The 25,218-nt window shown below is 45.8% G+C and overlaps 1 protein-coding gene across 1 annotated transcript in view; it reads right to left on the reverse strand.

The window, feature by feature from the left end:
- Nucleotides 1-1,641: 1,641 nt before the first annotated feature.
- LOC138492607 (glutathione S-transferase theta-1-like) overlaps nt 1,642-25,218 on the reverse strand; it is a 43,350-nt gene continuing 19,773 nt past the window's right edge. Inside the window, exons 3-5 of the mRNA XM_069619897.1 lie at nt 21,375-21,525; nt 12,487-12,663; nt 1,642-3,751 (exon numbers count right to left, since the gene is read on the reverse strand). Coding sequence (XP_069475998.1) covers nt 3,554-3,751; nt 12,487-12,663; nt 21,375-21,525 — 526 coding nt within the window. The 3' untranslated portion in view covers nt 1,642-3,553. The remainder of the gene's footprint in view (nt 3,752-12,486; nt 12,664-21,374; nt 21,526-25,218) is intronic.

Below are 25,218 nucleotides of genomic sequence, written 5' to 3' on the forward strand. Positions count from 1 at the left end.
CATAGGAGTAAAAAAAGAACTCTGCATGCAGTGCTAAGGTCAGCCAAGAGCCGAACATATACATTAAAAAGAAGAGGGGAATGGGCTGAACCTTGCAGAACTCCACAAAGTAATTCCACCCAGAAGGAGTGGCAGTTCTGGAAAGAGACCGTTTGGGAACGACCTGTCAGGAAGGAACGAAACCATGCAAGAGTAGGGTCAGTTATGGTTGCTTGCTCAAGCCTAGTCAGCAGGATCTCATGGTCCACGGTATTAAAAGCCGCAGAGAGATCCAGGAGAATAAGGACTCTGGCCTCTCTGTGGTCCTGAAGCAATGCATGGTCATCAAGTAAGGAGATCATCACAGACTCAGTCCCCATCTTGGGACGAAATCCTGATTGAAATTGATGCAGGAAATAATTTTCTTCCAAGAACAAGGAGACCTGGGGAGTAATTACTGCCTCCATCACCTTCATCATCGCGGGAAGCAGGGAAATAGGTTTATAATTTGCCGGCACTTTGGAATCCAAGTTAGTTTTCTACAGAAGGGACAGGACCACCGCGTGTTTCAGATCAGGCCGAACCACACCCATTGAGAAGGAATACTGGGCTGCTTCGGTCAACATGCCAATAACTCGATTAGGCAGCGTTTTCAGAATGTGCAAGGGGACAACATTGAGCGGAGAGGCAGATTTCAGGCTCAGAAGGGCCTTTCTGATAACTTCATCCGTTATAGGGAGAAGTTCAAAATTATTTATCACAGATGTAGGGGTAGAGTCAGTATGGTCCTGAATCATAGCATACATATGGTCATGGATGCCATCATGGCTATCAGACTGACTGAAGGTAATTACAGGAGCACTGATATTGGCACTAGTGACACTATGCGTGGTGAAGATCTGTATCGCACAGTACAAGAAGACAGCAGAGAAAACTATCGGAATGAAGGTCCTGATGGATGTGAACATAGGAGGAGCAAAGGACAAAATAGTGGAGGAAAGAGATAAGCTGAGAGAGAGAATAGCAAAATGTCCGCACTTCCCACTTGAGGCAATTAAAATAGACAATCCATTCGATGCGAATTACTAAGAAGGGAAATGGGTATGGTGCAACCCGGTAGGAGTGTGCACTTATATGGAGTGGACTTTTAATGATCATGTCAATTAATAATGACACCTCAGAGGAATTACGAATATTTGGCGACCAAGAGCTACAGGCTTAACATAAAAGGATGTGGTTGACAGGTCGACCAGAGGGGGGACTGAAGAGAGGATTCCGAAGATGTCCCTACTCACCCCCAGATTCATGTTGTGACGAAAGGCCAGAAACATTTGAGGCCACCCATCTTAATTTGGATGAGTCCCGAGTGCACCAATGACAGACAAGTACACTGAAAGATATCCTCTCAGATCAAATGCAACGCAATGCAAATCTTCCCAGGTATAGGAGAGGAACCAGAGATCATGGACAGAGACACCTATATGGACAGCCTCGACTAAACACTGAGAAGCCACAGTGCTGACGTCATTAGTGACACCAGGACATTGCAGCGTTAAACATGAAGCATACTCGTAGTCCTGCACTGCATCACACAAACACACACTCGTATACACGAAGAACATGCATGCACAGTCCTATAGCCAGAGGACAGATACATATTCATACTGTCAATACTTTTATTATTTTCTCATTAGCCAAATGCAGTAATGCAGAACGCCAAGGCACAAGATATCGTAAGGAAGCTTGCAGATGCTTAACGCAAATAACCCTATGGGACTACAGGGATATACAGAACCTGATAGGGCCAATTGTGACTAACATTTAGAGAACCTAGCATAACATGGACAGTGTAGAAATGGCATTACAAAGTTTAGGAAAATTACAGCAGGCCTCAAGCCACTGAGCATGAGACGAGCAAATCTGATTCAGGCTGCACAGGGCATTAAGCAGACTCACAGCCAAGATCAGAGATACGTGGACACATTCCAGTCTCAGATGACAAGGGGACCAGCTGCAGATAAACAGAATAAATCCTCCTAATTGTAAGCTGAAGAGCTCAATTTCGTGGTCCCTAAACACGTGGTACAGCCAAATGAGATAATGGACAGTCATCTGTGGTGGGAAAGGGGAGCAAATCCTAGCAAATCCAGACACAGACTGTAACAAGTGTTGCAATGTGAGGAGCACATTTTCATAGGCAAAGGTGGTACACACAAGTTACAATACAGACAGAATCATTCACATCTCCTTCAGGAGATGCACAGTGAGCTGAGAACTCGATCGAGTCCCAGGCCTGGGGAGATCAGCTCTAACCAACCACAGTCTAGAAACCCAGGGGTGGATGGCAAGGGGCAAGAGCCAATGGTAAACCCACTACTCTGCAACAATGTAATGGATAGTTTCTTGGGGATTGGACAGACCAGCCACCTGACATGCAATGACCAGTAGTATAACATCTATAGCGTCCCCTATAGGTAGTTATACTCTCAATACCCAATCCCTCATGCTGATAGGGGAAGGGCCAAAGTAATGATGCCAGAGTCACACAAAACTGGCCTGCATGCTATGGAAAGCTGAGATGTACCAGATAATTTTTCGTTTTTCTTGTATTGATCCCTATTGGTTTCATTTGCAATAAACTGCAGTATTACGTGCTGTTGGCTGGTGTCCGGTCATTTGGTCGAAAATAAATGGTCGAATGACCATTTGATCGAATCAAAATGGTTGGAAAAAAAAGGTCACATTTATTTATTTATTTATATATTTTTTTTTGTTTCGATTGCTTAAAAATATTTTTTAATAAAGAAAAAGGGGGTTTGGGGGGGAACCCCATCATAAAATAGAAAAAAATAAAAAAATAAAAAATTCGACCTTTTTTTTTGACCATTTTACTTCGATCAAATGGTCATTCGACCATTTGGTTTTCGACCAAATGACTGGTAACCCCGTTGGCTGAGTCCTCTGTTTGTTGGGCCCTCAAAGTCGTGGGACCCCCAGCCATACTCTGGTATACCTGGGAGTCCCTGCCAACAGAGGTGATTGTCTTCACAATATTCAATTGAGCCAATAGAGCAACTACCATGGTTTGAAAATGAAAAAGCCCACTGCAGGAAACCTGGTGCCTCAGTGACATGGAACCAAATGGCCACCACGCGTAGAATGTTGGCCTAACACGGGGCTAGTCTGTGCCATATTAAAAACATGCCCCTAGCTAGCGAGATGACCAACTGTGAGGATAACAAAGGACGAAGGACAGGAAGTCACCAGCCCAGCCCAGAATTCTTCTCTTATCCCCAGGCAAGTACTTTGATTCAAGGCCCTATTTTTATTGCCCACATCCAAAATTTGAGTTGTTCAATCTTTAGAAGTGTAATTTTCACATTTGGTGGTTTTTAAAATGCAAGAGTAATCTATGGCTCAGAGTAATCTCAATCCCTCCAAGCTACGGTCTTCTGAAAAGGTCCATTTGTAGATATAGTGGCATTTAGGGCTAATTATTCATAGAATCCATCATCCTGTGCTTCCAGGCACTGCTATTTTTCTTTTTGCTGTTCTTTGGATTACCCCATGATCTTCACTTGAAGAGGCAGAGCCTGACCTTCAGCGCTTCTGCCACATGTGGTTCCAGGGGATCCCTCTTCACCTTCATACAATTCAGAATAGCCTTGTGGGCCTCCTGGAAGAGCTCTGTGCCCAGTGCAGTCTCAACGCGTAAACGCCAGGCATCCAGCTTCGGGCGGTCCTTGAAGATATCCACCCCGGCTCCAACAGGCTGTGTGGAAAACAAAATGATTTGTTAATTCTGATTAAAGCTTGTAATTAATTGTGTTGGGGCTGTATAAAATGTGAATGAAGAATATGGATTAATTTAAAATCTCCCCCCCCCTCGATTGTATTGTAGATCAATCAATATGAACATGGAGTGATGCATGTCATGCTATCCTCTCCAATGTAGTTTTATATAGGCTGCCAAAATGTTCTAGATTTGGCAAAAAATGCCTTTACACAGTGTAGCAACCCTTCTACCTTCGTAGAAGGCCTATGATTGATCGCGGATTGAATTTTACACACATTGCCAAAATTCCCACTTGCCTCTCAGCTATGATATGATATGATAGATGATATGATATGGCAGTTGTAACGCGCCTATACACAAGTGTTTCAAGGCGCGACGAGGCGGGGGGGAACAAAGGGAGACAGACAACGATCCTACTAGGCCAGGTGTCATTCAGATCGCGCAAGTGCAAGGGTAGGGGGACTGGGAAAAGTGCAGGGGAAGGGGAGAGGGGAAGTGCAGTACATGGTTAGTAGAACACAAGATAAATAATAGGGCCAACTACTGGCAACTGCAAGAAAAGTGCGGTACATGGTTAATAGAATACAATATAAATAATAGGGCCAGCTGGTGGCAAGTGCAAAGGTAAGTGCCGGGAGAAGGGGCTGTAGGATACAGAGACAGTCCCGTAGTGCATGTAGGTAGTGCAAGGAAGAGTGGCTGGGCCAGGACATGAGATCGGTGAGTGGCCCAGTTGCAGATTCAGTGCAGGTTCAGTGATTTTAGCAGGGGAGAGAGGGAGAGAAAGCGGAGGCAAAGAGGAAGGTTTTGAGGTGCTTTCGGAACCGGAGATGGTTCTCCTCAAGTTTCAGGGAGGCAGGAAGGATGTTCCAGAGGGAGGCCCCTGCTGCGGCGAGAGATCTACCCCCAGCTCGTTGCTTGGAGAAGCGGCTGACCCTGAGGTAGTTGGAGGTGGATGAGCGAAGGGCTCGAGAAGGAAGATATTTAGGAAGAGAGAGTTGCAGGTATTTTGGCCCAAGGCCCCAGAAGGCCTTGTGGACAATGCAGAGGGTTTTGAACTTAATCCTTGCAGCCACTGGGAGGCAGTGTAGTGATTTCAGTCCTGGAGAGATACAATCCCTGGGCTTGAGGCCAAGGACAAGTCTCGCAGTCCTGTTCTGGATGAGTTGCAGAGGGCGGAGAGTGGAGGCAGGCAGATTAAGATAGAGGCTGTTACAGTAGTCCAGCTTCGAGAGAACCAGGGCTCGGGAGACAGTGAGCTTCTGGGGGAAGGAGAGAAAAGGAAGGATACCTCTGAGGAGGTGTAGCTGGTAGTCGAAGATGACCCTGAGGTTTTTTGCCGTGCAGGTAGGAGCAGAAAGAGGGCCAAGGGAGGCCAGCCAGAGAGCTGCATGGAAGGAGGGAGTGGGTGTGCCGATAAGTAGAATCTCAGTCTTACTGGCATTAAGGCAGAGGTCGTTGGCGGCACACCATTCCTGGATAGCAGAAAGACAGTCAGAGATGAGGGAAGTGGAAGAGAAGGCCGAGGGTAGCCTGAAAATGAGCTGGGCATCATCCGCGTAGCACTGAAAGTTGGGACAGAGAGTGGCGATGCAGTGAGCAAGAAGTGCCAGGTACTGGTTGAACAGCCAAGGGGAGAGGTTAGATCCCTGGGGGACACCACAGGTAGAGAAAAAGATGTCAGAGAGGAAGGAACCCAGTTGGGCCTGGGAGGGTCGATTGGAGAGGAAAGAGGACAGCCACGCCAGAGCTTGACCAGTGATACCCAGGTTATCACGGAGACGGTTGAGCAGGATGGTGTGGTTAACAGTGTCAAAGGCAGAAGAGAGGTCGAGCAAGATGAGAACACAAGGGGTGTTAGAGTCAAGGTTAGAGAGCAGGTCCTCACAGATGTTCTGGAGAGCAGTTTCCGTGCTTCTGGCAGCTCTGAAGCCAGACTGATGGTCATGAAGACTACCAACAGATTCAGCATGGAGATTAAGCTGGGAGATGGCCAGTTTCTCCAGGAGCTTGCCCAGGAAGGGAGTGATAGAGATTGGGCGATAGTTAGCTGGGCAGGAGGGGTCAGAGGAGGGTTTCTTAAGAAGGGGGTGCACAAGGGAGTGCTTGAGGGGGGATGGGAAGACTCCAGAGGTGAAGGAGTGATTGCAGAAGTCAGCCAAGCAGGCGCCAGGGAGTCGATGTGGTCATTGATAGTTTTGGAGGAACAGAGGTGGACCTGTTTTGACGAGACTTTCATAGATCGGACTTGTCTCGAAAACTCGTCAGCAGAAAAAAGGGGAAAGGCAGAGAAGGAGGGAGGAGGGGTGGCTGCCGAAAGGCCAGAGGGAGAGCAGGGAATAGGGGAGCGGAGGTGATAGGAGGAGAGTGAGGACAGGATGTCTTGAGTTTTTGAAATGAAGTGAGAGGCCAGTGCCGTGCAAAGGGCCTGGGAGGGGACAGGAGAGGTGGAGACTGCAGCAGGGTTGGTCAGCTCCTTGCAGATTTTAAAGAGTTCTGCCGAATTGTTAGATGCCGCAGAGATGCGGGCTTGGATAAGGGCTCTCTTCTTAGTGAGAACGGAGAGCCGGTATTGCCTTTGGAGTAGGCGGCAGGCCAGTTTGTCAGAGGATGAACATGAAGCACGCCATTTCCTCTCTGCCACCCTGCACTTGCGTTTAAGGGTGACGAGATCTGAGTCATAGCAAGAGTTACATTTGGCATTGGGCTTCATGCGGATTCTCATGACAGGGGCAAGCATATCAAGGGTATCAGATATAGCAGAGTGGAGAGAGCTGTGTCAGGGTGGGAGTCAGCCGGAGGGGGGGTGAGAAGGTGGTAGTGAAAGCCTCAACTGACATGCGCTTCATGGGTCGGATGACCGCGAATGTGGGTGGCAGTGATGAGGGTGGCTTTGCCTGTGGGGTAGGGAGGGTGAGGTGGGAGGATAGGAGAAAGTGATCACTCCAGGAGAGAGGAGTGGAGGGAGGGACAGAGAGGGGAAGGTCAGAAGAGATCAGAGCATCAAGAGTGTGCCCTGCAGAATGGGTTGGCCCAGACGGGAGAACAGAGAGTGAGAGAGAGTCGCAGAGGTCGCGAAAGAGTCTAGAGGGAGGACAGGAGGCATCAAGGTAGATATTGAAGTCTCCAAGAAAGAGGAGTTGAGTGGTTAAGGACAGGAGTGAGGAGGAGAGGTCAGCCCACTCAGAGAGGAAGCAGGAAATTTGACCAGGTTGCCGATAAATAGTAGCCACGGTAAGGGAATGGCTAGGAGAGAGAGAGAGTCGGCAGACAAGGCATTCAAAGGAGGAGTAGGTCTGCATAGGAGTGACAGTGGCAGGAATCCACTCAGGGAAGATAAGGGCCACACCCCCCCAGCACAGTTGGGCCTGGGCAAGGAGAGGATCTTGTAACCGTCAGGTAGGAGTGTGTCAAAGCTGGTGACAGAGGTGGCCATGAACCATGTCTCAGTGAGACCGAGGATGTCAAGGTCCAGTTCCTCCAGTTCATGGCAACTTTATTTCACCGCTTTAGGTTCTTTATCAGTAAAGGTAAATAGTTATTTGTTAAATAGTTATTTGTGTGCAGGAAGCAGCATCTGCAATGCAAATTATTGCTGCTCAGCTCAGAGTTGGATGATCTGCAGTGGAGATGCAACAGCCTGGTGACAGGACTGCTGCACATCCCAGGAAATTCAGTTTGGGGTGTGAGAGACAGGATTGCGAGTGCCTACCTTATACAAAGGTATTTATATTTCCACAAGATTAACCCCCGTCCCCCAGGGCATCAATTCATCATAATCCCAATGTCTTTATCACAATGTATTTCCCAAGTTAAACTATTTTATATCAATGATGCTGGAGTGTGAGATATAATCAAAGGCCCCATTCCACGGAACTGAAGGGCTCATGAGAAATGACCTGCCAGCATTCAGAAATCTGCATGCAACATTGCTCCTATTTAGGCAGACTATGTGGGTGTCTTTCTGCAAGGGAAATCCAGAGAAAGCGAGAAACAAAATGTAATCTGAGTGCAGATTGGAAAAGCACATCACTTTGAGGGCTGAGAAATAAATGCACAATTTTTCAATCCAACTGTCACCCATAAAACTGGACAATTCAGACCCGCCTTTCAGAAGAATAACGAACAGCAGATAACTAAAAGGGCGAATGGGGTAATGACTGAAAGAAACAGCCCTGCAATTTCAGCGTAAAAGCAAAGTGAACCCTGATCAGTAAAACACACTGTATGTCAAAGAATAAAGTCTGATGTTAGAAATTGCAATTCGTAACTTCCCTTCAGCCAAGGATAAATGAAGGGACAATGGGCAAACTTCTCAAAGACCTTCCCCTACTGAAAGCCTGGTTTGCATCCCAGCTGTTTACAACTGCAATAAAATGTGGCCTGCCTGAAAGGTGTTGTCCATGAAGGCTGGGCTATGTACAGAGACAAATGGCCCTGGCTGGTGCATGCCTGGAATGTAGAGGGGAGGTATGAAAACAGGGGCTACAATTAAGAGCATCTGAACTTTGAAAGAAATACAAGCAATAGGTGCCTGTCAAATCGGAATGATGGCCCCCTTCGGATAAGAAACATGCCTTGCGACATCACAGGGCCGGCTGGGCTGATTATCTACAGAGGAGTGGGATCTCTATGTACCAAATGCATCCCACCATTTATGATCTGTAGACACCCACTTCAAACAGCAAAACTTCAACGGCAAAGACTAATAAAAACTCTGATTAAAGGCTGGCCAGAGAGACCCATGTTCTGGAGGCAGGAGAGCTTCCATTTGCCCAACATCAAGATTAACTATTAATTTAAAAGAACTGTTATAACTCAGGCATTTTTCCCAGCAACCATAAGTTGTACTTTCTTGATATATGTTTCATTTTATTTAGATAATTTCCATGTGATTTTGGCGATATAAAATTCATCCACCTGCCACCCAGGGAACTGTAATGGCCATCTAAGAGGAGTTTCTGGCTGATCTGAAAATGGTCCAAATTTGAGAGTTGGCGAACGGGTGAAGGGTAAAATTAGGTATATGGATAATAAATTGCATGTTCCTCACGATTATGTTTTTTGTTAAAATGTCAGAAAACAAACAAATGGCCGAGCAACATTATGCAGATCTGGCTGTTTTACTAAATTCCCTCTGATTAGTTCAATCAGAAAACATATATGGTATGGCAGTACCTAGTAAATTACAAAGATTTTGATACATAACTAGTTTTTCGACAAAAATTTGACATGAGAACAAATGGGGATTACAAATGGGAATTGCCATATGTCTGCGCCAGACTCCTAAACAAATCCTTAGAGATGGGCTGGAGTTGGGAAGAGAGAGGAGGGTAACTGTCCAATCCTATTTGCAAGAGCTCTTGCAGGGTACTCACCAAGATAGTAAACTTGATGGTGTCATCGCTGCTATATAAAGTGGATGAACCATGAAAAAGAAGAGCTGCTGAAACTTAACATCCGACAGACGAAAGGAATCCCCAAAGGAGATTGATGAAATTGCATCTGGGTGGAGCTCTCTATTTCTGGAAGGCCTAAAAGCTGAATAGGTCCTATGGTGGAGTTCTGGGGGACATCCTTGAGCATGGAGTGACCAGACCCCTGCTTCAAGAGAGACCTGAAATGCAGCTGGATTTCCTGAACTTTAAACAGAGGCTTTCTATGTACGTTTAACTGAGCCCTGGGAAACCAAAACTTGGCAGAAGACCACAGGGTGATTTTTGTAAAAATTTGAAATTAACAAAGCACATTCCCGATGTGCACTGAAAACTATATACTGATTTAATTGGATGATCCTATTTTGTCTTTAGAAGAGGGGTGTCTTTGTCCCTAAACAAAACAAATCCTGAAACTGTCAGCTTCCCCAACACAGGCCTTTAAGTGGAGGCTGGTCTGAAATCCAAAATTCTTCAATCCTCCCAATTTTCCTGTCCGACAACACAGACCAAAGTAGGGGTGGGGGTCTGAAAAACCCACTGCTAAATCACTCTGTGCTTATTTTGAGCAAAGGTAGGGGTGAAATCATAATTCTCTATGCATTGGTACACATCTGTAACCTAACTTCTAGCCTTTTAAGCATGCAGGAAAATCAGAATTGTACAGCATTGCAGATGTAAAGTGATTTTATGCATGGACCAGTATTGATGATCACTTAAAGTTTGTAGAAAGAAAAGTATTGTAATTTGTGTTTTTCCTGACCCATTGGTGTGATTCACATGTGTAACAAGAAGTTAATTGTGAGCCACAAAGAAGGTGGCATGTGTGGTGTGATTTCTATTACCTATAATTAAAATAAATACACATATATTTCCTATACCGGGCCTGGTTCTTGGCTCACTGTGGGCACGGAGGGGGGGTTTGTGCGACTATATGAGTCTTCAGTAAGGACAGCACTAAAACAATTAAGCAAGTATTGCAGGGCTCCTTGATTGGTGAGTGGGAAGGAACTCCGCAGGTTAAGGGTGGTCTAAATATAACCCGACAGGAGGAATCAAATTCAGATATGAAGCCACGACATCCAGGATGGACACAGATCAGAGAGCAGTTGAAATATTCCACAGGTTGCATTTCTACCTTTTAACCAATATCCACATAAATATATTTTTCAACACAGAACCGCCACTGTAGTCCACATAAAACAGTCACTTTTGCATGGAGGCTCTGCAGAGAGGTGGGAGCGGACACCCAAGGAGTCCTGCTTCCTCCCCGATTAGGTGGGTTTCAAGTGGGCAGTGTGAAAAGCGTGTACTGTTAAAGAGGTCTTTCCCCAGCACTATCCAAGGCATAAATTAGTTTTCAAAAATTGATTAGCAGAGTTTGCTAATCAAAATATTTTTGATTAGCAAACAGACCAATTTGATTAGCAATGTTTTACTATTACTGTTAATGTCACCAGAGGTTATTTGTACCCAAGACATGAAATGAGCAATACAGCTGTTTTGCGTAAGGCTGAAATAAGACATTAGTGAGAGGAGTCAGGCCTGGCACATTCTTTAAACTTCAGCTAGACCTGCATGTCGGGTAACTTAGTTTACCTATTAAACCTAAGAGAAATGCACTTGACCCATAGCAACGGAGGACAACAAATTTAAAATGTGATTTCTGTAAAATGGTGCATGTCACTACAAACCCACTTAATGTTTGGCACACTGCTCCAACCCAGAGGCCAGCCATGCACACTGAAACTTGTATTTGACATTTATTGCAAAACAAGTAAATGTTAAATAAAGCTTCAAACAACTCTTGTTAATGCTACTCGCCCATCATAAAAATCTACACAACGGTGCGAGTGGGCGAAAAGACTTTGCGAGCCATAGGCGAGTGACTGTGAAATGTAAAAGGTTAGCTGCATGAATGGGCACAAATATATATATAATAAAAGGGCTCTGAAAACAGTTTGTCCAGCTGTCTCCTGCAGGTGGTAATATATAATGCAACCATAAAGCAAAGCGAGCTCTAGAGGCTAACTACAGTGTTTGGTATTGCAGTAGATCTGTGGATGTACATAGTGGATGGAAATATTGATCACTACTTTGCGTAATCCTTTAGTTTGCTGTGTGTATTCATTATGTAAGAGGAAAGAAAGACTAAGAGTGGATTGCGTAGCAGGCAGAGAACTGGCCAAACTAGGTAAAATATTGTACTTTGTGGTGATTCCATTTTTAGGGTCCCTGGTATAAAGCAACAGGGTGATCATAGAATCTCAAGGAGTATGATGATATATAATATTTTATTTATAGCGTGCCTATACACAAGTGTTTCAATGGGTTTGATTATGGGTTGAGTACCAGTTGCAAGATGTATGCAACCTGCAGGTTACATAACTAGGTTTGCCATCACAAGGATTTCATCATGTGATCATGTACATTTTCAAAAGTTCAATAGTCAACATGATGCATCTTCCCCAACAAAATGAAATATAGTTGACACATGAAATTCAGATACACTAACCTAAACTTTACTCTAAAGCATGGAGATAATGCAATGTTTTACAGTATCAATACTATAATTATGCATTATGTAACACCTTACATTTTACGAATGGAATTGCATGACTCTTTTTAAAAGATATAAAGTTGACACATACTGGTCTTTGCCAGACAGGATATAGAAAGCTTAATAAAAGTCTCATCTCAATTACCTCTGGTTTGCAATTATTAGAAAAATAAATTCTTGCCTAGCATTCCTACACATGCCTTTGGCACTTGGAGTGGAGGAGATGATTACTGCTTCACTTTCCCTCCGTTAGCAGTTGAAGTGAACAGTGAAGAGAGGGTCAAGAGAGCACAGAGGGCAAGAGAGGACTGCAGGGCAAGTTCTGCTTTCATTGAAGAGGGCAACTTAAATAGCTAACTTTGCTACACAAGTGTTCATTTGATTAGGAAACCTACAGAATTGCATAGCAAATTGCTATGCGACACTGCTTATTTTATGCCTTGCTATCACCACAGGGCCTTTCAGTTCAAAGAGGCTATTTTCAACGATCACTGTGCAAAAAACTCAAACACTCGGACGAAGATCGTTCCTGGACCTTTGCTGCTTGGTTTTCACCCCTCCCCTCCTTTAAGTTACATAAGTAACCACACTACACCCACCTGTGCCAGAATGGTCTAGGTTCCCACATACTGACACTAAACATGACCGAACCACAGTCAGGGCAGTCCATGCCCAAACAACAGCAAATGTCAAACTCTGCCCTTGTCCAAACTCACATGCATGAGCTCCACTATGGCCACCAGGTCGGCCAATGAGATCTCATCGCCAACAATGAAGGGCTTGTCCTGCAGGAACTTTGCTTCAAACTGATCCAGGGTGGCATTCATTTCCTTAATCGCGGCTGCCATCCTCTCAGGGTCTGTTTCAGTACCCAGAAGCATGGGTGTCACAACCTGTAGAGAGGAGAGGTGCAAGCATATATTCAATACTCCAGTATTTTCCCAACCCAGGTGGGGAAAGAAGAACTCTTGAACTTATGGATATATCTAGGGGAAAACTGGTACATTAATCTATCCTTATTTTCCTGCAGCTTACCTGTTGGAAGATTTTGCCATGAAAATCTGTTGCTGTACTTTTAGGACTAGGTCTGACCATACTGGTGGGCCCCCATGTTCTTTCCCTCATCCCCAGTTGCTCCTCTAGGCTGCTGAGTGTGTCTACCTCCCAACCACCACCCTCTCCACCGAACCCCGAGGCCTCCTCGAAGGTCTGGCAAGGATACCCCATGCTGGAACAGTTTGTTCCATTTTCCTGTTGCTTCCCCCCTCCTCCAGGCAATTAGGAAACTGGTTGTACACTTGCTAGAATTTACTACCAATAACTAGAATTAGAGATGGTAGGACAGAATTTCGACAGACTTAAAATCAATATATTACAGTCCTGCCTACTGAAATGTACAATGATACAATGTTTTACTGTGGTTGTTTTGTGGCTAAAATGTTTCTAGGAGTGTAATGAGACCTGAAGGTCTGGTCCTGTAAACCTAAGTCTATTCTCGATCGTCCCACTGGGCCTCGTTTTCAACTGTCCCCTCCTCGCCCTCGGCCTTCTATTGATTATATGGTTTACAAATGTAGAAAAGTGACTACACTGAATGAGAGGTTGGAGGACATTTCTGAGACTATCCATGTGTGGTATTTGTGAATGACTCAATGTGTGTTGCTAGCGTCTAGAGAGCCCTCTTTTCTCAGCGTTCCCCATCATTATACCTGTGCTGAGTGTACCACCAGGTAAGTGCCATCGACTTAGCTTAGGAATGGGAAGGGTCTGTCCTTTCCCACTTTACCGTTCAAATGTAAACCACTCCAGTATGTATCTGATCTATGCATTATGTCTTTTTTTTTTAAATGTCTTTATTTCCTTTAGTACAACAGCATACAGGTGAATACGTTCAAGCATATAAATAAGCAGTATTTCTTGTTTCCAATTGTCTGCATTCCCATTCAAACATTGCCCGTTCTTCCCCCACTACCCTTTAACTCCTGTACACTTCCTTCCCAATTAACCTTTTCTTCGAGTGCATTTAGTTCTCGTTTTCTCTCATACTTGGGTTGAATAAAGTTTGTGTGAGGGCAGTCCATTGTATTTGGTCTTCTCACGGGTCTTGTTTTTGCTCATTAATCGGCTGTTGCCACACTCCCATTTCTGCTATTGTCCATCTTTGCAAATCCCGCCACCATTTCTCTGCAATCGGCCCCCTCTCCGATTTCCAGTTCATGGCTATACTGCTTTTGGCCAAAACATATATTAGGTCTTTAAGCTTCCCAAGTGCTTTCTCGTTTTTACCCCTCCGGAAGAGACCCAGCATGCATGCTTCTGAGGATTGGATAACTAAATGTATGCCTCCCTGAGACACCTTATGTTAATGTTAAAGGATATTTGTACCGCACACTATCACCACCGGAGTGGTCGCCTGGCGCTTATGTGCAACTTCGCCCCAGAATTTCAGTTTAATATTACATTCCCAAAATGTGTACCATTCCAGAGTTTTCCATCCTGCATTTGGGACAACTCTGTCTGCACCTTTGAATCTGGCAATCACTTCTGGAGTTAGGTAAGCTCTCTGTATTTCATATAATTGTATTAGCTGCAATCTCGCATTGCTGAAGACCTTCTAATGATAGTTAGCTACTTTCAGCCATTCCTTATCCCTAAAGGACTTTCCCAGTTCTGCCTCGCATCCTGCCCTGGTTCTCAGCTCTCGACTGGAGTGAAGTTCTATTAACACATCATATAGTCTTGATACGGAATACACCCCCTCCAAGATATTTATTATTGTTTCTACTTCTTCACTGGCTATTGTATCCTCCCCAATAGATGGCCATCTACGCTTAATCGTGTTTATTATAGAACTGTGTAGCAGGTACTGCCTTCCATGTATGCCTGTCCTTTCCTGTAATTCTTGAAATTTCAATGTTACTTTCTCCAGGAGGTCCCCAATCGTAATGATCCCACATGCCTCCCAGTGTTAGCGCACACCAGCTCTCAGTCCTCTACTATCCGTCATTACTGCTGCTAGGGGTATCTGAGGTGATATCCTATCTTTGATCTCACATTTTGTGCAAGTTCTACACCATATTTGCATGTCCAGTTTCACTAGTTGTGGATATCCCTGTGGTTCTGGCGGGGCAACCAATAATATGTATTTCAAGTGTAGATGTTGAATTGCTGGTTGTAGGAGTGCTGTGTCTACTGTGGGGTCATCTGCTAGCCAACCCACAATATATTGCATCTGGCATGCTAGATAATATAGTTTGAAATTTGGAATCCTCAACTCCTCTTTTATATAGGGTCTTTCTAGAGTGTTGAGTACCACCCTATGTCTACCATCCTGTCATAGAAAGCTTCTGCACTCTTTTTATATTCTTATTAAAAATTGCCTCGGTATGTTTTATGGGACATTCCCAAAGCAATGTAGCCTCCTGGGTAGGGCCACCATTTTTTTTATAGCGCTGCTCTCTGCATTAATGACAGAGGTACCCTCCCCCAGAATTGCATTGATTTTACTAGCCCTTCCATCATTTTTATGGTATTGTGTGTGTGTGTTCCTGTTTTGGGTCATCGTAGATGTCTAGTCCAAAGTACCTAAAGAAGTTTCTTTCCCACCGGAGTGTTAGTGTCGGCAACTCTACATTGTTGTCCTCAGCTAGTTTGGCTAGCAGGAATAAACAGGATTTATTCATGTTGATTGAGATTCCAGACAAACGGCTAAAATTGTCCATCACATATAATACGTGCTGCAGGTTCTCTTAGAGGTTCTGTAAATACAATAACATGTCGTCTGCGTACATTGATACTATATGTCTCACCCCATCTATTGCTATCTCTGCCTCTTTGTATTCCTGCCGCAGGAATGCCGCTATTGGTTCCATTGCGATAATGTAAAGCATCGGAGATAGCAGACAGCCTTGCCTGGTGCCTTTCTGTAACTCCCATCTGTCAGAGAAGATGCCTCCTGTTCTATCTCTCGCCATAGGTTTAATATAAATCAGTTTTACCCATCTCATGTAATTTGGTCCAAAGCCCAGTTTAACCATTGTTGCATAAAGCCAGTCCCAGTTGACCAAATTAAATGCCTTCATCACATCTAGCAAGGCTACCGTGCAGTGCTCTTTCCTACCATCAGTACTACTAATAACGTTGTATTACCTCCTTATGTTCCAGGAAATGTTTCTACTTGGAACATATCCCATTTGGTCAGGGTGTATGAGGTTCATTATTACTCTCCCGAGCCTATTCGCTAGCACAGCAGTAAGAAATTTGCTGTCCTGGTTCAATAGGGACGGGGGCCTGTAAGAGCCACAATCAACTGTTTTTTTATTGGGTTTAGGAAGAGGGATTATTACTGCCTCTCTCATGCTTTCTGGGAGCGACCCTGTGTCAAACACTTTGTTATATACTCTTGGCAGGATCAGTGCAAGGCTGTCCGCATATACTTTATAGTATTCGCCCGGCAGCCCATCCATGCCCGGTGCCTTACCCGAAGGCAGTATTCTTATTATTTCAAAAAAGGTAGCTGGCGCTCCTCTCCAGAAACAACAAGGCATGATAACCTGTTCTGAGGTGAGAGTTTGCAGCACACGCTTTTTGCTCACTGTGCCTTTCACAGATGGGAAATTTCCATTTGCATATCAGTCTTTGTCCCGCCCACATGGGCAGTCCAGCACCGAAATGCTATGGTGTTGCTGTCGGTACTCTTGTTCAGAGAGGAATTGCCATAGCATTTCGGTGCTGGACAGCCCATGGGGGTGGGACAAAGACTGATATGCAAATGGTTATTTCCCATCTGTGAAAGGTTCAGTGAGAAAAAAACGTGTGCTGCAATCTCTCATCTTAGAACAGATTATCATGCCATGTTCTCTCTGGAGAGGAGCGCCTGCTACCTTTTGTGAAGTATTCTTATTATGGCCATCACCTCTTTTGTCGTTATGGGTTCCTCTAATATATGCACTTGCTGCACCTCTAGATGCGGTAAGGTTATGAGGTCTTATGCTTCTTGCAGTTCCTCATTTCTTTCGACATGGGAATCCTTATACAACTCTCTATAGAGTCATAAGACGCTTTGTTCAACCCCGCCCGAGTATTGCTTATGTTACTCTCTGCATCCTGGATCGAGTGTATTGGTGTTTTCATGTTATCATTCTTATATAACCAAGCCATCATCTTGCCAGGTTTATTCCCTTGCGTACAAGTTTTTTCTAGGTATTGCGCATAGCTGAATTTGCCCTGTCTGTCCCATTGGGTCAGACACTTGTGTCTCAGTTTAGTTTTTTCCCTCAAGTGGTCTTGACCAGCACTGTTCATTCTCTCATCCTCTCCTAGTTCTTGTTCTGTTTCATTTAATTCTGAGGTGATGGCCTTGTGCCCCCCCCCCCTCAAGCGTTGGCCATCATCTCTCCCCTGCTCACTACTTTGAATGTTTCCCATATCATTCCAACTGATTTTACACTACCTTCTTTAATTTTGGAAAACTCTGCCGTGTGTTCTCTCACATGTTCTTTGAATGCTGTATCTAGGAGTGACTCACGTCTGAGTGTCCAGGTTGGTATTGGTGGTCTTGGGGCTGCAACAACCCACTTTAGCACTAGCGGGCATGATCTGACAATACTCTTGCGATATATTCCGCCTCCTCAAATTCCCTCATATGTTCCTCCCCTGTGAACAGGTAGTCTAGTCTTGTGTGCACTTTGTGTGTAGTGGAATGGTGCGAGTAGTCTCTCACTTCTGGGTGGACTGTCCTCCATATGTCCACTAGGTTAAAGGAATGTAGGAGGGCATTCAGCACCTTTGCAGGTGGAGCCGGTCTTTTGAACTTGTTGTCTGACATACCCATTTTTGGGATTCAGTGTGCAATTGAAGTCTCCTCCTCATACGATGACCACATCTATGTACGGTCCCAGCCTCGCATACATGGGCCGGATAAATGCTGTAGTGTCATGATTCGGTGCATACATGTTCACTATACATATTTCCCTATTTTCAAGCATACCTTGGATCATTACCATTCTGCCTTCGTCATCAGTCTTGGTCTGTAAAATCTTCAGAGGGATTGTTGGGTCCACCCAAATGAGGACCCCCCCAGCCCCCGCTCCCCACCCCTAGCGTAAGCCGAGTATGTGGATCCCACTACAAAGCCTGCCCCTTTTTGGGCAATTTTGCCTTGTCTGGGTTTATTGAGGTGCGTCTTTTGTAATAGGGTGATTCCTATTTTCTGTCTGCGCAATTATGTAATTACCCTATGCCTCTTTCCATAGTTATTAAGACATTGAATGTTCCAGGTCATTACATTAATGCTCCCCACCATCATGTATATATGTATCTTGAATGGTCTTTTCAGCTGCTTCCAAAACGCCATAGCTGTTCTGAAGATTGTGCCTCTGTGTGTGTCAGGACTTCAGAGTACTCTATTAGGCTTTCTCCCTCTTCCTTTAAACAAACCACCCACACCCCTTTACCCAACCAACCCTTCCCCAACTTTAACTGTCCAGCCTTGCGGTGCATGCTCAGACTTCGCCGCTTCCGCTCACTCCCTACCTAGTGAACTGACCAGGTGTTTGGTGCCCAACGGGTGGGTACTTAGTGACCTACCCAAACAAAGATGTACGGGATAGTAGGAGCTTCCCTCTGTCCCTCTGTCCAGTGTCCCTCCTACCAAGAAGCACGTGTCTCTCTTCTGCCTGCCTGCTCCGTGCTGTTTTTCCAAGATGGCACCCATAATGTTTAATCTCGGGTTTGATCTCACCTCCATTTCATAGCCCTTTTGTTCTCTGGTGTGTGAGACCTTGCCCCACTACAATTATCCGGCCATTAGTTACTTTGCCTTTTATTGCTCGTGGGGTTTGTTCTTGCTTCAAGCACATGTGGTGAAAAAATGCCTTTTTCCATTGTCGGCATTTTCACGCTGTCCATCCAGTCTTGCGCCTATGCTGGGCTATCGAAGAACAGGGCATGACCATTATGTAGTAACGTCACCTTGGCCGGTTATGTTAGCATGTATTTCAGACCCGCTTTCCTCAGTCTCACCTTTGTGTCTATAATTTGTACTCTTCTTTTCTGTACCTGAAAGGTGTAGTCGGGGTATATTGCCAGTTTAGCTGAGGCTCTTTGTATAGTCCCCTAGTCCTTGAAAATGGGAAAGATCTTCTCCCTATCCTTATAGTTTAGAATGTTGGCTATGATAGGCATAGGAGGAGCTCCCAGTGGTGGTTTCCTGACTAAGGATCGGTGTGCGCGCTCAATTGTGAATCCCTGTGCGAGGTTCCCAGGTGCCAGTTCCTGTAGCAGCAGATTTTCTACTTAGTTGGGTTGGACCCCTCCATGCCGCCTTCAGGTAGTCCCAGAATCCTGATGTTTTTCCTGCACGCGCGCCCTTTAGCATCATCTGCTCTTTCTTCCAGCAGTTTTACTCTGTTGTAGTGTACTGACGTCTGACGTTGTTTGTGCCACTACCTTAGTATTGTCCCTCACTTGCACTTCCAGCTGTTCGTGTGCTCAGCCAGCGACCTCACATCTTGCCTTAATAGTCCCACATCAATCCTTACTGCATCGATCTTTTCTTCCAAGGTTGTTTGTAGTGCTGCTATGGTGGCTAGTATTTGCTGGTTCCCTTTGTCAAATGTGTTCTTCATGCCTTCAACAGGTCCTGCCGCCTTCTCTCCTTTAGGGCTGTCTTGACCTTTAATAAGTAAACGCTTCCATAGTGGTCTGTTTGTCTTTGGCTTTGCTGCCTTTAGTCGACATCAATTATGTGGAATGTTCACTACTCTGGCCTGCTGGTTCCTTTTTGCCTGGTCCCTGGTGCGCGTTAGTTATACAGTCTGCCTGTGGCTTCTTCACAGTCTTTTTGCTCTCCCCGGTCTCCCCACCAGTTATGTTGGATGGTTCTCTTCTTTCGCCCCTGGCCTTTCTGTGCTGCAGCTGTGTGCTAGTTATTCAGCTGCAGATCTCAGGGCTTCCACCATCTCTTTTATTCTCCATATCCTGTCACCCGTTATGTTGGGTAGTCTGCCTCCCTTGTCCCTGGCTCGTGGTCCCTCCGTGCTAGAGCTCTGTGCTATGGGCCTGATCATGTGTAGGCTTCTGCTCCGATTAATGTGGGTCTGCATATTTGCCTGCTGCCACTTCTCATGTGTTATGCCCTTTATGCTTAGCTTCCTGCTTATTTGCTTCCTCACTCCTTGTCCTTTCCTAATCCAGTGTCTGCACCATTGCATTTACTAGGCCTCTCCTCTGTGTCCCTGAGGGCTCTGTTGCGTGCTTGTCTGTGGGTCAGGGGTGCCTCCTTTTAGTCGCGCTCTGACAGGGATCGTGCTCGCTGATCCCTGCGGTGATACTGCACCCTTCGTTCTCTCTTTCCGCTCCTTACCGCAGTTGTTTGGAGTTCTGAAATTGGGAACGCGGTCTACGGCTTGTGTGGTCCCGTGCTGCTCATCCGGTCTTCTCTGGCTTCCGCCGCCTCCGACCTGCCTGATTCGCTGAGTCCAAGTTCATCCGCATGGTATTTTTGAGCACCTCACAGCTTCCTTCCAGCAGTCTGCTCGGTCTTCGATCTCGCATCTGCTTACTGCTCTTTGCGCAGATCCTCCGAACTGCTTCTGCTTCCACTTGGGAGTGATTTCAGCGCTGTTGCTCACTGATCGCCCCATTTTGTCTCGGCTTCTCTCTCCAGCGCGGAACAAAATCTTCTTGATTCACCGCAGCCTGTGCCTCCGAGAGCCCAGCCAAGTGTTCTCCACCGATTTTCTGATTTCAGCCTTTTATTAAGCTTTAAGCACGCCGCTTGTTGCTTATCTTTGCAGGATCAGGCAGGAGCTTCAGAGAGGCATGTCTCCTTCACATGGCGGTTAGCCACGCCCCCCATCTATGCGTTATGTCTAACCTTTTATTGAGGAGTATATATTTTTTACGATATCTGTGTATTGTAACCTCTTTGTGTATATTTTGGGAGCCTAACTGTACCTATTCACCAGCTTTCTTACCTCTATTGAATTGGTAGCTTTGGTAGAGCATCCGATTAAGAGGGAGTCTGGTCCATCATTTGGGTGCGGGAACTCTGAAAACCCTTAGGATAGATAATTGTACAACCCTCGCAAAGGTTGTGCAAACATCTTGTACAACTATAACTCATAGGATGCATTGGTTTGTGAAGGAGGAGGGCATGAAAAGGTATTTTCCAGCAGCATGGCATGATCTGGTTACTATAGATTTTGAAAAGAATACAATTGCATGAGGTCATTGCAGAGAGGTGCTAGAAAGAAGGAATTTGTGGGGAGGTGTGGCAATGTCACCGTCACGAGATGTTGCAACATTTTCTGTTCTTTTGGGAGACAAGAGACCTTGGTACAAAGTTTTGCTGGAGAGATTGAAATGTGTAGGAGAGGTTCAGACACTCTAGTGGGGGGGTGATCGCTTGAGTCACTTGCTCAGATCTTCCTTCATAAATGTAAAATACTGATGGCCAGATTGATGCTAAAGGGAGGAGTATGAGTGAAGTTTGAGTAATCGCGGAACCTTCCTTACTAAGCTCCTCTTGCCTCCCCTGCATCCCTCCTTTGGAGAACGATAAGCTCACCCCAAAGAATGATAAATGTCCTCTACTGCTTACCTTGCACCAGAACACCTTGCTTCCATGAAACCGCACAGCCGTGTGCTGCCAGGACAGGTACTCGTCCACCTGGGCCCGCTTCTGCAGGTCTGCTGGGTACCAGTGGTCAGGGGTGTTGTACTTCCGTGACAGGTACAGAAGTATGGCGATGCTGTAAGGAGATCACACAGGGAGGAAGAGCGGACAAAAGGGGTTGTTAGACACAAAACAGATTTTGAAACTGATACCACCCGTGGCCAGTGAGACTATTCTAGTTCCAGAAGCCAGAATATATGGGAAATGCATTCACTAGAATGACCCCTAAAGGAAGTCAACAGCGAGATCTGCGCCCTGCAGAGGAGCTGTAGTCAGATCACTGCTCAACTCACAATGAATAACTCTAATAAGGGCTACTCCAAAATAGAGCCATTGCCATCCGGCTAGACCAATAACACATTCGTTGAATTCACAGAAATCTCATTTGGTGGGGTTTAGGAATAAGCATTTGGTGATTAGGATAAGGTGGTTTTGACTTGTGGGGGCATTGGTGTATATGGAAATATGGACTTGGATTAAAGGGTGCAAAGGTTTAGTGTTCAGAGTAAGGGTTTTAGGCTTTGGGGGTAAGGTTTGTGTCAGGCTTCCAGTCTTATGGATCATAGTATGTCTAGTCTCTGTGGACCGTGGTTAGGCAAAGGCTTCTAGGTCAGCATTGGGATTATGGTTAGGACAGGGGCGCTATTCTCTTTGGGTGCGGTTAGTATCAGGCTTAAGCATTGGGGTAGGTGTTGGGTTTGCGTTAAGCCCATGGACTGCGGTTAGGTATTGGGGGCAGAGTTTGGAGACAAGCATGATCCTGCTCGGACTGGCCGAGAGGGCAATACGGCAGTGTAATAAGTGCAGGCCCATCATGATAGTGTGATCCAGTTCTTTTGGTTAAAGTGGGCTTTCGTTTTTAACAAACCAGGCAAATGAGTGACTTCACCATACAGTTAGTAGTTTTCACCAATGTTACTGAGCAAATGATCTTTAATAACGCACCATTTTCAATACATTTTACCAGAAAAACACCATCTTGGGTACTACTCAAAACAACTTGTCACTAAAGGAATGAACTACCATTTGCAACTGGGCCTCGGCCCCCAAAAGATCCCCTGGTCTTTGAAGGCCACCATCTTTTTAACTTGTAAGCGACTAAACATTCTTCCAATCGGCAACAATTCATGGACCAGCAAGCTCAGTCCTGTGGCTAATAGGTGTTGAAACTGCGAAATTGGAGGAAAAGATGGTCTACCTCACTTTCTATTGTTATGCACCAAATATCTGTTTTAATTTAGTTAGGCCACACCTTCTTAGACTGGGAACTAAAACAAGAGGGGAAAATGTACTGACAATTTTACCAGCTCATGATGCATCGCTCAATTATGATGAGGCCCCACTTTATTGATGCTGCAATTTGTTTGATCTTCCTAGCGCATTAACATGTATAAGGGCCAACAGAATAGGCTTTAATTACAGTGCACTTATTATTATTTTTTAACTCCGTATTTAACTACAGTGTATTTATATTTTTTTGTACTGTGTATCATAATGGCGCAAGCCGAATAAAAAGTGGATGGCTAGCCCCCGGAGCGGACACTAGAAGGACAGCCTCCCAACCCCCGGTGTACTCATCGCCTTGCCTCAACCGAAGGAGGCGGAAGGGGCATTTCCCTGGGCCGGCCAGACCCGGCTCTGGGCCCAGGGGGACGCTTAAATGTCCAGTGCTGTGGAGACTTGTCTCTTTGTAGTCGGGGGCGAACGCAGAAGCAGCTCCTTGCTTCTTTCTTTGCCATTTGTTATTATTCGTTTTCTGCTCCTACAACCAGTGATTGCTTGGCTACTGTAACTAACGCTGAGTGCTGTCTCACGCGTGATGTATGTTGCTACGGTCCCCGCCATTGGCCAGAAAGGAAGCCACCAGATGTTTATCACGTGGGGGCTAGGGCACTTCGCTGTACACAGCTGGAGAAAAGTGTGCAGGAAGTGAGTGCCGATGCCAGAGCAGTTGGGCCTATGGAGGGTTTTCGCACCCGACGTAGGGCCGCAGTGAGGGTCTAGGTCAATGATTGTGGCCTTTATGTTTCGGCCTTTTCAGCTTTCTTTTTGGCATGCATCTGAGCGGGATGGCATTGGGAGTATCGCACGGGAACAGAGTTGAAGATGTTTACTATCATCAAGTTAATTTTAGATCGTAAGAAAATAGCCTCATGTGTTTGTGGCTAACACTCACTTCCTACATTGGGGGCGTTACCCGTATTTTAGCCATCATCATTGGGACACGGTGCATCGCAATCAGGGCTGGGTATGCAGCTTTTCCCTGGCTTACCCCCCCTGCCCCCCCAAGCTGCAAAGAGGACAAGTCTTCACTTAAGCGTCCCCTTGGGACCAGAGCCGGTTCAGGACGGGCCAGGGGAACGCCCCTTCCACATCCCTCGGGAGAGGCAATGAGTACCCCATAGGTGGCCTGGCTGTCCCTCTAGCGCCCCCTCCAGAGGCTGGCCGTCCATTAAAGGGGGCATTCCCAACTTCTGCCCTTACCCCAGACCCACAGGCAATATGCACTTACAAATTAGACCACAGAGACAATTATATTTTTGGGAACAAACAGATCACATGTTATTGGAGTTAACAATCAAAATGGGGCGGTCCCAGCCTCCTTCATCGTGGTAGCCTAGAGCCCCTTTTAGGTGGCCCTTTTCAATTTCCAGGATTTCACCAGTATTTTATTGTCCTCGCGTGACCCCTGTCACTCCAGTTTTTACATAGCAGACGCCCGACTGTGGTTGACAACTGCCAGGCCGGAGCTCCCACGCCCTCGCCTGGAGTGAATAAACCCGGGACTACTGCATTCAGTTGATGAGGTGTCTCAACTTTTCGTAAGGGGGTCAATGCCCATCGAACCCCGGACCCGACTTGTTGCATGACCATCGGGTACCACTCGCGGACGGAACTGCAGCGAAAACTCTGCCCTGGCTGGGACCGTACCTTAACTCCTCCATGCCCCCACTGCACCCAATGTCCCCACCTACTTCTGACCTTATCATGCACCTATACTCACAATGTCTTCTAAACACATCCTGCCCATTTTAGAGCTGGCAACACCTCCACGTGCAAAAGCTTGTGGTGCATGTTAACACAAATTCCTGCCTTGAGAGCCTCTGGTATCCGACTGCCAAGTCAGTCACTCCCGTAACCTTTGTATGGATTACGTCTTTTTCCGTTCTAGCGAGGATGGCTTGCCTCTGGTATGCGACTGCCAGGCCAATCACTACCATACCAATGCCCCCTGCAATTTCAGGCCAATCTACTCACCATACCTCCTTCCGGGTGTCCATTTACCATTCCCAGAAGGTCTTGCACATCCTGTATGGAGCCGGGAGCCAGGCCGTTTAGCAGATGTTGAGGAGTCCCAACTGCTCCCTATAGTCAGAAGTACCTGTCCATTATCCCGTATCCATTTCTGGGTGGCCCACCCACGCAATTTAAGGTGGCCCTTTGCCATTACCGTTCCTCTCTCTGGGTGGTCCTTTGACAGCTGCTGTAATATCCTCCCATATCCTCAATGTGGCGCTGCCCAGGGACACCCTGCAGTTGACAGGGCTCAATACCACTGGGGTATCATTCCTCCTCTGCAGCCAAGCGGATACCTGGAACTAACTCTTGGCATGTCTTTTCAATGTCTTTTCTTTTCTACAGTCTTTTCAATTACATTGTTTTCATTGAAAGATGTTTCATCGAAAAAAAAAAATCTTTCAGTGATTTTTTTTCTTATCTAAAATATATGTATGCATGTTTGGGCAGGGTAAAGGGTTACATTTGGAAA

Source organism: Ambystoma mexicanum, chromosome 10 (assembly GCF_040938575.1).
Source record: "Ambystoma mexicanum isolate Mex_15411 chromosome 10, UKY_AmexF1_1, whole genome shotgun sequence".
NCBI classification, from domain to species: Eukaryota; Metazoa; Chordata; class Amphibia; order Caudata; family Ambystomatidae; genus Ambystoma; species Ambystoma mexicanum.